The sequence below is a fragment of the Cnephaeus nilssonii genome (genome assembly GCF_951640355.1).
Source record: "Cnephaeus nilssonii genome assembly, chromosome: 14".
Lineage (NCBI taxonomy): Eukaryota > Metazoa > Chordata > Mammalia > Chiroptera > Vespertilionidae > Cnephaeus > Cnephaeus nilssonii.
In genome coordinates, this window is record NC_137085.1 from 18,924,892 (window position 1) to 18,939,462 (window position 14,571).

Consider the following 14,571-nt stretch of genomic DNA (forward strand, 5'->3'; position numbering starts at 1 on the left):
CAAAACTAATTAAGGCGATACCCAAATGTCAAAGTTTAGGAAAATGGAGTGGAGGTATTTGACAGAATCTCACCTTGAGTCTCTGAGTATAGTTAGGATGTGGTCAGATTTCAGGGAAAGAAGAAACTACCAAACTGCCGGTGTTCTCTGGTTTGAAATAAGCTCTTGAAGAACGGAAATTTGAGACATATTCTGATAGTATGGACGGGTCACACTGACTGCAGAATTTATCTCGTTGTCCTTGGACTGACCTTGGACCTCTGGCCTGAAAAATATTAGGTCCACTGCTCCTGCTGTCAATACTCAGTTACTTGGAAGTGGGGGAGGGAGGGGAGAAGTAGGGAAATACAATTATCATCTTAAATTTGATTAGTTTAAACATTTTAAAAAAGAAAACACTAGAAACACTAGATCACATTGGTTTCAGATGACAAGGCTTGGGAAGAAAGATTCCTGTTTCATCAATTCTCTGAATTGTCCAACTTCCTGCAGATCATTCTTCTTAGCAAGATAAGGAAGTGGACGTTAGAGGAGATTACTATTCTGCGACCACATGACCTCAGGAGACCAATAAAAGACTCAGGATTCGGAGGGGAGAGAAGATCACATTGAAATTTAAACACATGTGGGATTTACCTTTTGTGTTTTTCCTAAGAAGAAATATGAAGCCTCCAGAACTATTCAACTGTTGACTATAAAGAGTTTGTTTATTTTTCTAGGAATGAAAATTTTACCATGAAGCATATGATACCACACAGTTCTAAAAACATTTACATTGGTCATTTTGCCTAAGAAACATAGAGCAGAATAATCTATACACTATACATTGCTGCAGAAAAAGGTTTTCTTTTCTTACGTTTTAAGTGATCTCACCAGCCTGTGATAATCTATCGCCACACAAGTCATGTGGGCTTGTCTTTCAAAAAGCTAAAGCACCAGATTCTGATATTGGCTTTCTGCTTATAGCCTGTTCCAAATTTAAAATGCTTCTATCAGCTTCAAATCCTAACCCAGTGCCAAGCCTCATTCTTCCATAGGAGTTGAGGAGACGTCACCTCTAGTTCTGGCTTTACTATTATTTTGTTATGGATAAGTCTCACGTTCACCTTGGACTCATTTGACCCAGCCATAAAAAGAGTGGATTGTGCTGGATTAGGGGTAACACACTCAAATGCCAACAGGGGCCAGGCAGGTGATATAAACAAAGGACGCTGGCCAGGAGTAAGGCAACAGTACAGCTTCTCTAGAGGGGGCAGCCACCATCAGCTCCAGGCACTTGTCAGCCAGGAAAACAGGCCCATTGTTGACAGAGCCTCTTAAATGTCAAGGGGAGCTAGAAATCCATACTTTTAGAATGGGAATTCTCTTAATTTATTATTATTGACAATGAATTAAAAATGATTTTTAAAACACTATGCAGGCAAAACTACCATAACTGTAGGCTGGACCCAGCCTGTAGGTAACCATTTTATGACTTCTGCACTAAAGATCTCTGAAGTCTTGTAGCCTTAACTTCTAAATAGCAAATCTTTGCTTTTGTGTGTTGTCCATGAAGTGGAGGATTTGACACGGTTTGGGAAAAGCAGAAGAGGAGCTGTGCTGTTGGGGAGACAGTGTGTCCTATTGGTGGCCGCAGAGGGTGAGATAGCCTAGATCCGTGGTCGGCAAACTGCAGCTCGCGAGCCACATGCGGCTCTTTGGCCCCTTGAGTGTGGCTCTTCCACAAAATACCATGGCCTGGGCGAGTTTATTTTGAAGAAGTGGCGTTAGAAGAAGTTTAAGTTTAAAAAATTTGGCTCTCAAAAGAAATTTCAATCGTTGTACTGTTGATATTTGGCTCTCTTGACTAATGAGTTTGCCAACCACTGGCCCAGATCAAAAGGCACTTGGCACAATGCCATAGGGCACTACTACTCTTAGCTGTTAGGACATGGGCGAAATAATAGCAATACTATCAACAGCAACAGCAACAAAACCACCTTTGCTCATTCAGAGAGGGGCATGCCACTCCTAGACTTACCAGTGCTGTTTGGTCAATTTTGTTAATCCTTTTAATGAATGAGGAAGGAAACACTATCAAGCAGAAAAACAGGATTCCTAATTAACAGATAAGAGAACAAAGGGTGATTTCACCCTCTGCTTCTCCTCTGGGAAGGAAATACTGCAGAGACACCTCCCATCCTCCAGAGGGCGGTGTTATTACAGAGCATTTGCTTGAGCAGGTAAAGGTGCAAAATAAGAACCAGTGCCATTTTGTCTTTTTTTTTTTTTTTTTTTTTTTTGCACAGATGGTTCTGTTACCCAACTCTTTCTGTATCTAAGTTGCATTCCCACACCACTTTCACGACACAGAGACTTCTGTGTGGAAGGAAACAATGAGAGCTGAGCTCAAAACTTGTTCCCGCCACTCCCCAATTTTTAGCTTTGCTACATTGGGCAAGGAACTGACTATTTCTGTAACTCCGTTTCCTCATGTAAAAAGAAGAATAGCAAAGTCTACCTCATAGGGTTGATGTAGGATTAAAGGAAATCCTACCCACCCAGGGGAAATGTCCAGGTGTGCATTAGTAGTACTGAACTATATGCTCTTGCAAAGTTCTTATTTTTCTCATCTAAATTCCTCCTGCTAGAGTTAGATTTCACCTGGTAAGCTTTTGCCCTCCATCATGGCAAATGAAACCTGGAATTGAATTATTAGTTTGAATTATATGACATTGTCAATATTATCGGTCTATAATACGGCAATTTCATACAGTTCAATAAAATACAAAAGCAGTCACCAACTCAAGGGAGGGAAAGCAGCTTCCCCTTTTATCCTGGCTCTGAAACACACCTGAATAACCTACAATATTTACATTTGGGACAGTTGAGGCCTTTGCTACTGGGACATGCACCATTTTCTCATCACAAGTAAACTAACATTCGCTATCCACTTCCAGCTTACATAGTGCTTTGCATAAATATCATTTCCTTTAACTCCACAACAACACTGGGAATGGATGTGAGCACACAGCTTTTTATAGGCTCCTTGATGCGTCACTGTTGGTACGCCCTAGAGCTGTGAGATGCATAATGTGCTACCGTGGTTCCAGTCTACATATCCACACAATAAAGAATATTTCAAGGAACAAAGAGTATAATTAAAAGAAAGCTCTGCCACTCACTGTGTAGGATGGATCAGACAAAACCTAGCTCCACAAACACCTACACTGATGCTCACAAGCCTAGAGACCACCCAGTTCTGGTACCCCCAGCACTCTGACAAGGACAAGAGGACCTTGTACTTCCTCAACTTTCTATGGGTTGAAACTCTTACTAATATCAGCTTGGCAGTTTGAGCAGTCTATAAGGCACCAGTCAAGTCTCAGTCTTTCAAGTCCCCTTCTAGGCATAAAGACATAACAAGACAATCCACCATGGAACCCAACCACATAAGAATGCCCCCATTAAAACATGTATTCAATAAAACTTAAACTAGCAAAAAAAAAAAAAAAGAAAGAAAGAATGCCCCAAAGGATTTCATTTACTTCATATCTTCAAAGACAACTTTCTGTGACATTTTTATAGGTGATTTCACATCTGCCCTTTGTTCATTCTTTCATGCAATAGCTTTTAACCTTTTTATTGAATACCTTTAATGTGCCAGGCCTTGCTGAAGGCCAGGGGTCAGCAAACTACAAGCCTGAAGGCCAAGTCCTGCCCAAAGGCTGTGGTAGTAAGTAAAGTTTGTTGGAACATAATCACCGTCATTCATTTATGTAGAATGTGTGGCTGCTTTCTGGCAGAGCGGAGACGTTGTGACAGAATTCATCTGGCCCACAAAGCCCCAAATACTACCTGGCCATTTACAGAAAATGTTTGCTGATCCTATTCCAGGTGAAGAAGCTATACGAGTAAAGAAGAATAGCCAAGTCCCAGGCGTCCTCAGATGCTCCTGATTAGGAGGCCACACTGGATGAGTGCTTACCACCTAACCTCAGCGGCAGTCTGCGTTTCACCCAGGGGATCACAGCCAATGCCGCTGCTGGGGGCTTGCACGGAACAGGGAAAAAGATGACAGGTGTGGAGAAAGACGTGTAAGAGCGGGTGAGAGAGAGGGAAGTGTGGGAGATGGGATTAGTTAGTGTGGAGACCAGCTGGAACAGGCAGGCCCCGGGGATTTCCACTGGGGGACACACGAACCTAGGGATGGGCCAGGTACCCCATGGGTCAGAATCACCTGGAGACATTATTAAAAACTCAGGTTACGGGGCCCCAACCTAAGACTCTGAACCCGAGTGCCAGAGGTGTGAAAGCGTTTCCACGAGCTTAGCAGGTATCCCTAGGTGATTCTGAAGCGCGTTCAAGTTTGGTTAGTGTTTAGTCTGAGTGAGCGGTCGAAGGCGATCCCCACGCAGTCTGGCCCGGCGTCCACGCATGGCAGGTGAAAAGGAAAAGAATCGGGGCCCAGACACAGAGGTAGATGCAGTAAAAAGGCAGTTTATTGTCTATTAACACTGTACAGAGGAACAGAGAGAAGCTACAGGTACAGCGTTGGCTGTCGCTGGCAGTGTTATTTCTAACGTCAGTTTTTGCTTTTTCATCTGAAGGAAACAGAACAGTCAAAGTACACTTCAGGTTACAAAGTACAGCAGCTAGCCCAGCAAGTCTACTTCAGGAAAAGCACGACAGGCTCCCTCCCCACCCCCAAACAACCACAGAATGGATATATGTACAGAGATGCCACTCACCCCGGTGAGCTGCTAAAGCTGAAAATTCCATCAACACAACCTACATTCACCAGAAAGCTGCATCCGACACAACATTTTCTGGAACCCCTGTATGATTTCTACAAAGTCAGGAGCTTGAGAGGAGGAAAGAATGTTCCAGAACCCGACAAAGAACAGAACTCTTTCCACTGGCCAGAACAGAATATCGAGAAATTGGAGTTGGAGCTACACACAGAATAGTTGGGGTCAGGCATTTGCCCAGTGGTCTCTTTGCAGATAAAGACTTGTCATTGCGAAACCAAGGGGCTGGATGGCTCCCTGCCCTGCCCGCCTCATCTCAAAACCAAGAGGAGCCGTGGTAATAAGAAACTAGAGCCCACTGGCTCTCCCCTAGCACCTTCAGGCAGTTGCATAGTTCTTTCATTTTTGGAAATTGTCTCCATGACACTAATGTTCCCCGCTGGGCTTGACTTGAACCCACTGGAGGGATCCTGGTGATGAAAGAATGAAAATGATTTGCATGGGAATCGGAGGGGTTAGTTTTCTTGAAAGGGAACGTGTTTATGACGTTGCCTTGTTGGGAAAGGATCTTGGTCTTTTAGGGAAGTAGAAATAGGGCTGATGCGGGAAAGGACCCAACCTGGCAAGAGAGTCTGACAGGAGTGGTGAGCGGACTGAAGCTTGTTCCACCCTATCAGCCAGAGGAACGGGGGGTGGGTGAAGCTCTTCAGGAAACTGAGTGTGAATGCCACCAGAACTCAGGAATTTGGCAGCAAACTGGAGGTGGGGTGGGGGTGGGGATCCAAGAACTCTAAAAATTCAGAATCTTCTTTATGGATGGATCAAGGCAATTCTTTCTCATCTCTACTTAGCTCTGAACATATGATGCAGCCCCATTAATATTTACAAGGCCAGTAATACCTGGTAAGCTTTATATTGTTGGTTTATACATTTATGTACAGACTAAGAGCCAGATGTTTCTGACTCACCTTTTCACACCTATGACTCAAATGCACTGTAGTGAGTGGTCTCTTAACCTCAATGTAGCAGTTACTCCTTAAATATAGTGACAGAGTTGGACTTATATTTAAAACTAGAGGCCCAGTGCATGAAATTAGTGCACGGGTAATTTAAAACTAGAGGCCCAGTGCATGAAATTGGTGCATGGGTAGGGTCCCTAGTGGCTGCTGGCCAGGGCCTCCCTTCCCCCAGCTGCCTGCCACAGCCACCAGCCAGGGTGGCCAGCCAGGGGGAGGGGCCACAGGTGGTTGGCCGGCCCCACCTCTGGTCCAACTCTCGGTGGAACTCCCGGTTGAGGGGACAATTTGCATATTAGGCTTTTATTATATAGGATAGCTACCTCCTTCCAAAAAATGATTATATATTATTATTAAAGATGGAGCCCAGCCCTAGCTGATTTGGCTCAGTGGATAGAGTGTTGGCCTGTGGACTGAAAGGTCCTGAGTTCGATTCCTGTCAAGGGCACATGCCCGGGTTGTGAGCTCAATCCCCAGTGTGGGGCATGCAGGAGGCAGCCAATCAATGATTCTCTCTCATCACTAGTGTTTCTATATCTCTCTCTCTCTCCCTCTCCCTTCCTCTCTGAAATCAATAAAAATATATTTAAAGATGGAGCCCAGAGAGCTCTCAAGCCATTCAACAGTTTCTCTAATTATAGTTACAGAACGTTTGGTCTTACAACCTAGGTCTGTTTGGAAAAAATGGACTTTGTGCCGTGGTGGTGCAAGGGCAGGGCACAGCCCTTGTTCACACCCCCAAGGAGTTCACCGGAAAGTGACTTTAATGGAATGGAGAAATAACTCAGTCAATCCAGGGTGTTTTCAAACTCAAGCTTCAGAATGCATATAGAATTCACTATAAAAATATTTTTCCTTAAAAAAATACATAAATGTAAAATATTCCATTTCTATAGCCACTCCTGACTTCCACCCATATCATGCGACTCATCTTAGACTATAATGAATGGGCGCACCTATCAGTCATGACCCCATCACACCATTTGAGTCCACCTTTCTTGCTTTTCCAAAGCTATGCCAATTATGCTAAAAAATATGCTCCCAGACCCAGAGAGGGGGGCCACAGGCGCACCTCCTTCACAGTGGGAAGGACTGCAGGTCACGTGGCCCGCCCCAGGAATGTCAGAGTGTGATTTGGCAGGCCAAGATGAAAACACAGAACGTTTGGTTGGGAGATGGTCCGAGGCAATGCCCAAGCTATGCCCACTTTATTCCCCCTGGGCCAGACCTGCCAGGCTCTGCCTCCAGGCTCCTGTGATGAAATGCACAGCTCTGAAGAGGGCTGGGCAGGGGTGGGAAGAGAATGTTGTGTTAATACAGCTTTGGAATACAACCTGCGTTTTTTTAAAAAGGACAGAAAAGGAGAACATAAACAGCGATGCTAAGGCAAACTTTCAAATGGCACATCAGAACTCTTTTTTTTTTTTTTGTCATTCATTTAGTTAACATCACAAGGCAGATACATTCTGTAAACATGTATACTGTACAGTACATTAACCATAGGAAAATAAAAAGAAAGCCACCCTGTAATTCTTTTCTTTCTGTATCTCTGTTCTCCCACTCTAGGAGGACTGACTGCCTGAAGTCTACGGAGAACAGTGTGGTTCCCGAGATAAACTTTTCTTTTGCTAAGAATGCAGTGACTTGCAAAAAAGAGCCCCCGGTGACTAGCAAGAGGCAGTATGGGGAGAAGGTGACCACTCACACCTCAACCTGTAGAAACTTAGAAAATAGTCACAGAATATAAAAAAGTCATTCATTTCAGGAAACATTTTGGTTTCCTGCTTTGTAAAAGAGAGCATTGAAAAACTGTTGTTGTTGTTTTTTACAAAAGTTAAGGCTGTCCAGATCTTAGATGCAGAACATCTGCGGTCCCCCAAAGTGTCATGTTATACTTTCACGTCCACAGCAGCTTTTGTTTTTTTTTTGCGCTACAGTTCTGGCCTTCTGTTAGACTGGGGTGGAGAGGGGAGCGGAGGCCGATTTACGTCAAATGAAAGTTAAGGGTGGGGGGCGAGGCTGGTCTAGGGTTCCCTGGTAGAATTGCCCTTTGAAACTTTCAGGATGTCATCTTTATTCTATCCTTTTCTACATTCGAATAATAAGTATTCTGTGTGTTTTTTTTTGTTAGATAGGGGATTTTATTATGGAGTTCGCCGAAGCTATGAAAGTACAGACACATATCTGCACTGTGCCCCTCAGAAAAGACTAACTTTTCTTTTTCCCTAGAAAACGCATGCAGCTTTTCTTGATAAGAGCAGAAGGGAGCTACACAATGAGGGTGAACTGGCCGCAGGACTCAAAGACCCCATCTTGCTCATGATTTTGAGCTGCTCTGTGATACATGCTGTAAGTCCATGTACCTGCTGGTGCCATTAGCCCACAGGACACAGGGTCTCTTAGGTTCTATCCTAGTCAGTGGAGTTCCAGGCACCTGGCATAGTACATTGAGAAGCTTCTAAAAGTTTGCACATTTACAAAGTTTCTGACACTTAGGTATCAGCTATGCGGTGAATCTGTGGTTTCAATAACAAATGCGCATGTTGCAAAAATACAACATAAAGCTGCTCGCCTTGGGATTTATTGTTAACAAAGCAACATTGAGGGAGATGAGAATATTTCAATAAGGAATGGGGCCTTCGGTGAGTTTAACTCCACAGGGAGGTCTAGTGACAAACAGAGACAGCTGAACTTCTAGATTTAAGTAAAAACAAAAACAGTCCTCTGGGCATACTTTGTCTAAGTTCATCTGTGTTTTATTATTTTTTTAATTGAATTTACTGGGGTGTCATTGGTTAATAAAATTACATAGGTTTCAGGTATGCAATTCTATAATACATCACCTGTATATTGTATTGTGTTCACCACCCAAAGTCAAGTTTCCTTCTGTTCGTCTGGGTTTTAAATTGGCAGGAAAATGCTTTTAAAAAGGAAGCACTGTTTTTTGGTGGTTCACTTTTTGCCTCTATCACCACATCCCCTCCTCCTCTCTTGCTACCTGTTCGTTCATTGGAATGAAATAAATAGTCATTGCCAAGGGTATTCTGTGGTCCCTCGAAATGGAATTCTGCAGAAGTGAAGAGAAATAGGCTGTTTTCACACCTGGTCTCAATGTTTTGCTCCAGAGATATTGTATCTCTAGACATATAGTTTCCCCCCCTTTTATAAAAACTTGACCCTACCCAAAATAAAATATTCTCCTTGCATGCAGGAAAAAACACAGTTATCACCAGGAAGATGGAATATGTGGGGATTTGAAGCAGATACATGTCTATCAACAGTTCAGAAAGAAGCCAAATCAGATGAACACTAGAATTTGTTTGCGTTTCCTGAAAGTCTTTGTAGGTTGCTCAGGAGACTGAAGGAAATCACGTTTGGGGTTTGGCCAGAAGGGAATTCCACCCTCTCTACTTCCAATATTAAGTGACATCACTGTACATTGTCAAATCACTGCTAGAGCCAACTAATGTTTGCTTATATAAGGAGTTAATATACTGCTGGGTAAAAGAATTCCCTGTAGTTTGTTCTATTACATATGAAACAAACAAACAAAAAAGTCAAGGGTATATGAAACAAGTCACCAAGATTTTTCAGGGTATGTAAGCTTAAACTTATCATTTTAACCATTAAAGGATCTTTAATTCGATGCCACTGAAAATCTATTGATAAACAAATGAAATATCCCTTCTCTTCCTCTTTCCACTTATGAGGGAACTAATGATATGATTTTAAAGAAAGTCCAACTAACCATTAGCTCAAAAAAGGCCATGGTTCTGTGGCTTCATTACTGATGTTCTAATTAGTCTGATTATGTAGTCCAACGGTCGCCAACCTTTCGGACCTCATGGACCACCAGTGGTCCGCGGGCCACTGGCTGGTGACCGCTGATGCAGTCAATCACAGAGAATGCCAATGACAGCAGGGGAGGCAGACTGTTCACACTCACAACTGGATATCTTCCTTAGGAAGGGTAGCTACTTGTTGCTGTAGGTGGGATTGTAGCTCTCATCCCATAAAAGAACTGGCTGAGCCCGAATCCCCCCGTTAGAATAGGAAAAGGATACAAAATATGCAAATATATATATGCCACGTTCAAACACTCCTGCATTTACTGTGGCCACAAATCATTTGAATAAAAGCAACACATCTTACTTTGAAAACCATTACATGATCAGCTGTATAGTAAACAATAGAGAGCACTCTAATTCGTATAGCTGGCTAATCCCTATAATAACAATGGGTGAATGAGAGTGCAGGTTATCATTAGTCTTTCAGTCTTCTGTACAGCGTTGTAGTGAGAGGTGCAGATCAGTGTCTTCATGAGAAACTAGTTCATTTATGGAAGGGAGGGCAGGTCATTTCAGGGAATTCTCTGTCCAAGACGACTCAGATTCTGAGTATCAGCCAGCAAGCCAAAGGGTTCTAAGTTCCCCCGTTCTACTCACTAACTGTGCTTTTAAAAACTCATATTGTAAAGAAGTGGGTGGGGGGGGGGAATAAATAAAAACTCATATTGAATAGTTTTAATTCCCAAGGGAATAAAAAAAAAGATAAGCTATGGTAAACTTTTAGCGTTTTCTTTCTTAAATAAATTGTTGAAACAACAGATTGTCCAACACATGGAAACTGTTTTCTTTTTCCATGCAAGTGGGTTTCTCTGGCATGTCATTTTATTTATCACTTAAATGATGCTTTAGTGACCATTCACTGAGGAACAGGAAGCTGAGTGAGATTTATAGGCAGCAAAACCAGGTATTATTTCCAGATAACAGAACAGTTTTAGTCAATTGCAGCTGCTTGAGTGAAGCTGAGATTTAGAGATAATTCCCTCAGCTGTTCAAAACCAAGCCATGGATGAAATCGTCTCAGAAAGCAGAACTTAGCTCCTTTATTTTTCCCCTCTTTCTCTTGTTTTGTTTACATATTGGTGATAAAATGACTCACTTTGTGCAGTATTAGAGACAAATTAATGTTGAACAATAAAAATATTATTTTCTATTTGATTAGAATGCATATAACTTCAAGCCAAGAAATTAAAAATACGACTAGATTTAGCACTGAGAAAGCAAATATTTCGGGCAAATTTGGTTCTGTAGTCAAATTCTCTAAAGACTACCTTATTTTTTTTCTCATCTACTTTTCACAGAAGTTAGGCTTGATGCAGTATGCCTATTGCATGTTTTTGAAACTACATTCTATAGAACACAGATAATATTGTGAATAATTTGTAACAATGCTATTAACATTTGGGCAAATAACTTAAAGTTAAGATATATCTGTTACTAAAAATCAGTTAAAATTTACACCTTTATTTTATTACTATATGATTATGTTATTAAATTGCTTCCCTTTGGTTTTACTATATGTGTGGCTGTTTGCTTTGGGGGGAGTGCCAACAATTTATTTAAAGAATTGTTCATTGTGTTCTAACTATTCTTCGATGTTCTGAAATCTCCAGAAGTTTAAGAGACATGCTTTAAGAAGCTCAGCTATGTGCCACTCAATCAACCAGTATTTGTGGAAGGAATTTAAGCACGTAATGTGCTTAAGACAGGTCTTTCTTAATCTTTTACTTTTTTTCTTTTTTTTTTTTTTTTACATTTTAAATTGTTTCTGAGGGGTGGATAAACCTACATGCTAACGTTATGGGAAACATTCTCTTTCTGTGGGGACAGAGAGAAAAGAGACCGGAAGTAAGGCTCTGGAATCAACTGGGCAGGTGAGATGGACAGGTATCAGTTACAGCACCATCCGCAATGAGGTGGCACCACCACAGCCGCCACTGTAGGTCAGAAAGACTGTTCTAGAAATACGGTCACTGCAGAGATACGCCTCAAAATGATCCCATCGTTGAAAAGAGATGAACATGATCAGAAAACGTCCGTGGAAAAGAACGCAATATAAAAATTTACATTGTTCCGAGAGAACAGAAGCAAGGCCAGTGCTCTTGCCTACGTTTGGAGATCACTACCGATGCTGAAAACAATGTTTGCTTCACGTCCTTAGAAAATTAAAAAAAAAAAATGGTGCTTCTTATATAAAGGGTCCACCAGGGAAGCGGTGAATGAGGGACAGCTGCTGGTGGGCGGGTTAGGGAAACCAGTCCCTACGTTCCAGCTGTGACAAGCCCTGGGTTCTTTGCTTTCACATCAGCTTCATTTCAGGTGTACCAGAAGGAAAGCCAGAGATGCGCGGCTCTGTCCTCTGGAAGCTTATGTAAGGCAGCAAAAAGCATCGCCCTCGATGGACAGAGTAAGAGAGGTCTACTTTTGGCTACACTAGCGACCGGCCAGAGCCAACAGCGTTTTGCCAGACAAGATATAAAAGCACAGATCCACAGTGAGGGAGGCCAGGGAGACACCAGCGATGCGGCGATGTGGGTACAGGATGGGAACACACTACAGAATGCACCCCGGGGCTCACGGGGGCCGGTCCCAGTCGAGTGGATTAAGGCTACTCTGTAACTCGCTGCTGTGAAGAGTCCATCCCCATGGAGCAGGAAGGAATTGGTTCACTCTTGAAGACACAGAGGAAAGGCTCAGAGGAAAAGCAAGTTCTTGGAAAGAATGAAGCACACACATGCACGCTGTCTCTGAGGTGAGGAAGCTGGAGAAAACACGAAAGGGTGGAAAAAATAAGAGAGAGCAAAGCAATCCGACTGCAAGGCAGGCAGGCGCTGGCTTCCAGGTCACAGTATTGCAGTGAGTGGTACAGTGAGGTCTAGGTAAGTGGTGGGGAGCCCGGGAGGCTGCCCCGAAGAAAGGGGGAGAGAGAAGCGGTCACATGACAACACAGCATTGACAGCGCTTTTTCTTTTGGGTACCTGCGGCTGGCTCTGTGGCCAGGCTCTCTTCCTTCCCTTCTGGGGATGAGGGCTCTGTGGTGTCTGAGATGGGCCTCCCAGACACCAGCTCCGCCGCATTCCCGTCGATGGTGGACACGTCCGTCACGGTCTTCTCCCTCAAGGACTTCTCGTCATCTTCGTCAATGAGGACCAACTCAGCCTTGATGGTCTCATCGTAGCCTAGCACCTTTTTGGTCTCCTCTTCGTCCTCGATATTTTGGTAGCCCATGAAAATCATGGTGATGGGCTGATCCAAGTTCGCCTGCGGCCCTTCCGAGCTGGGGGCTCGGGCCTGCTGCCCTGGGTTCCCGGAGGAGCGGTCTTTCCTAGATTTATGTACCATTTCTAACTTGGCCTCTTTGCAGAGCACGTGATCCTTAGGGTGGCCGAGGCTCCCATCTGCAACCGCAGTCCTCTCGGCCACGCGCCCGCCTCTGAGGCTTGACTGTCCCGCCTTCTGAATGAGCTCTTCTACATCCTTGGAGCTTAGTCTGTGCACTCCGTTTTCTACCACGGTGCCTGCTGAGCGCACCTCATACACTACTTTGGTACCATCCTCATAGACTTTGACTCCTCTCGGGTGGACCCCCTCTGGGCCAATGGTGGATGTAGAGAGAATCTTGGTCTCTCCTGTTTGTGTGTCTTTCTCCACATTAATTTCCATGGCGTACACAGCTTGAATGAAAACAAGAGAAAGGAAGTGCATGTTACAACAAAAAAAGCCAGTGAATGGTTAATTGCCAAACAGACAAAAAAAAAGGTGTTGTGCGCTGTCTAGTCTAACTGCCAAGCATCGTGAGTGTTAGCGTGCATGCGCGGTGTGGACAGAGGCGGTGATACATGTGTTTAACACAGCAGCTTAACGCACTGGGAGGACAGGGGTACAGAGGCCCCGTTCCTCCTTGGCACTGACACTTCTAAGGAACATCTGCTGCGACACAGCCCACAAGCGACTGCTTAGATCCAGTGTCACAGGTTCCAGGGAGGCTGGCGACATGCGAGTTCACCGTGACTGACAGCTTACCCTGAGCTCAGAGACAGTTTTAAAGCCCTTGGTTAAGATGTGTCCTAGTTCCAAAATCTCTTATCTTTTTTAACCCTTTCATCAAGTGTTCCACGGCTTCTTCTACATTTCTCTTTACTGTTAATGGAGAGTACGTTAAGGTTTTCGCAGGTGGGACGTGGCTGTCCTCCACTGTGCTACAAAGTAGGGTTATTTGCAAAACTGAAAAGCTACCAAAGCAGTAAGACGATATGTATGTATAACTAGGTTTCTCAAACAAGAGCTGGACAAAGCACAAGATCGAGGCCGCGTCATCCCAGGCCACTGGAATTTGAGGATGAGGATCGCAGAAGGTAACTCTTTCTTCTTCCATCTGCCCACCGCCAAGTCCTCGTGATTCCACCCCACACCACCTTTCTCATCTGTCACCTTTTTCGGTTCCACGGCCACTACCCCCTCGCTGAGACACGATTTCCTCTTCCCTGGGTTACTGCAAGAGCTTCCTCTCTGGTCTTCCTGCTCTAATCTCACCTTCTCCAACTCACCCCAAACCCACTGCGGCCAGTGTGGGGTTCCTAAGGACAAGCTCTTTCTTGTCCTACAGTCTCAGGTGACACTCCATCCTTTCAAATCTGTTACTTCAGAGGCGCACATTCTGAATGTGAGGAACCTGAGCATTAGACCCATAGAGCCAGTTCTCTCCAGGCATCCTTTCCCTGGGTGACCTGTGGGTACATCAACCTCTCTGCAGCTTCAAAACTAAATCCATCTTCTTCCTTCCGAACTCCCCCAGAGTCTTTGTGACAAATAATACCAGTACCACCGAGTCTCTCAAGCTCGATATTGCTCCCAATTTGTTTGTCCTTTTCTGCCTAATTACCCAACAGCCAAACAATTGTTGAGAGTCACTAATTGCATTTCAGATCTGTCCCCGTGCATCTCCTCATCACTGCCGCATCACCCCTAGGCCAGACCCTC

At 43.9% G+C, this 14,571-nt stretch overlaps 1 protein-coding gene across 7 annotated transcripts in view; it reads right to left on the bottom strand.

Moving 5' to 3' along the window:
- Window positions 1–14,571, bottom strand: part of PALM2AKAP2 (PALM2 and AKAP2 fusion) — a 445,326-nt gene that overhangs the window by 146,252 nt on the left and 284,503 nt on the right. For 3 of the 7 annotated variants that reach the window (XM_079790534.1, XM_079790536.1, XM_079790537.1), the window contains one exon: window positions 12,570–13,265. The exons of 2 other annotated variants lie outside the window; for them this stretch is intronic. In XM_079790534.1, coding sequence (XP_079646660.1) covers window positions 12,570–13,265 — 696 coding nt within the window. Of the gene's footprint in view, window positions 1–11,006; window positions 13,266–14,571 lie in introns of those variants that run through there. 2 more of the 7 variants (XM_079790535.1, XM_079790543.1) reach the window with 1 other exon arrangement.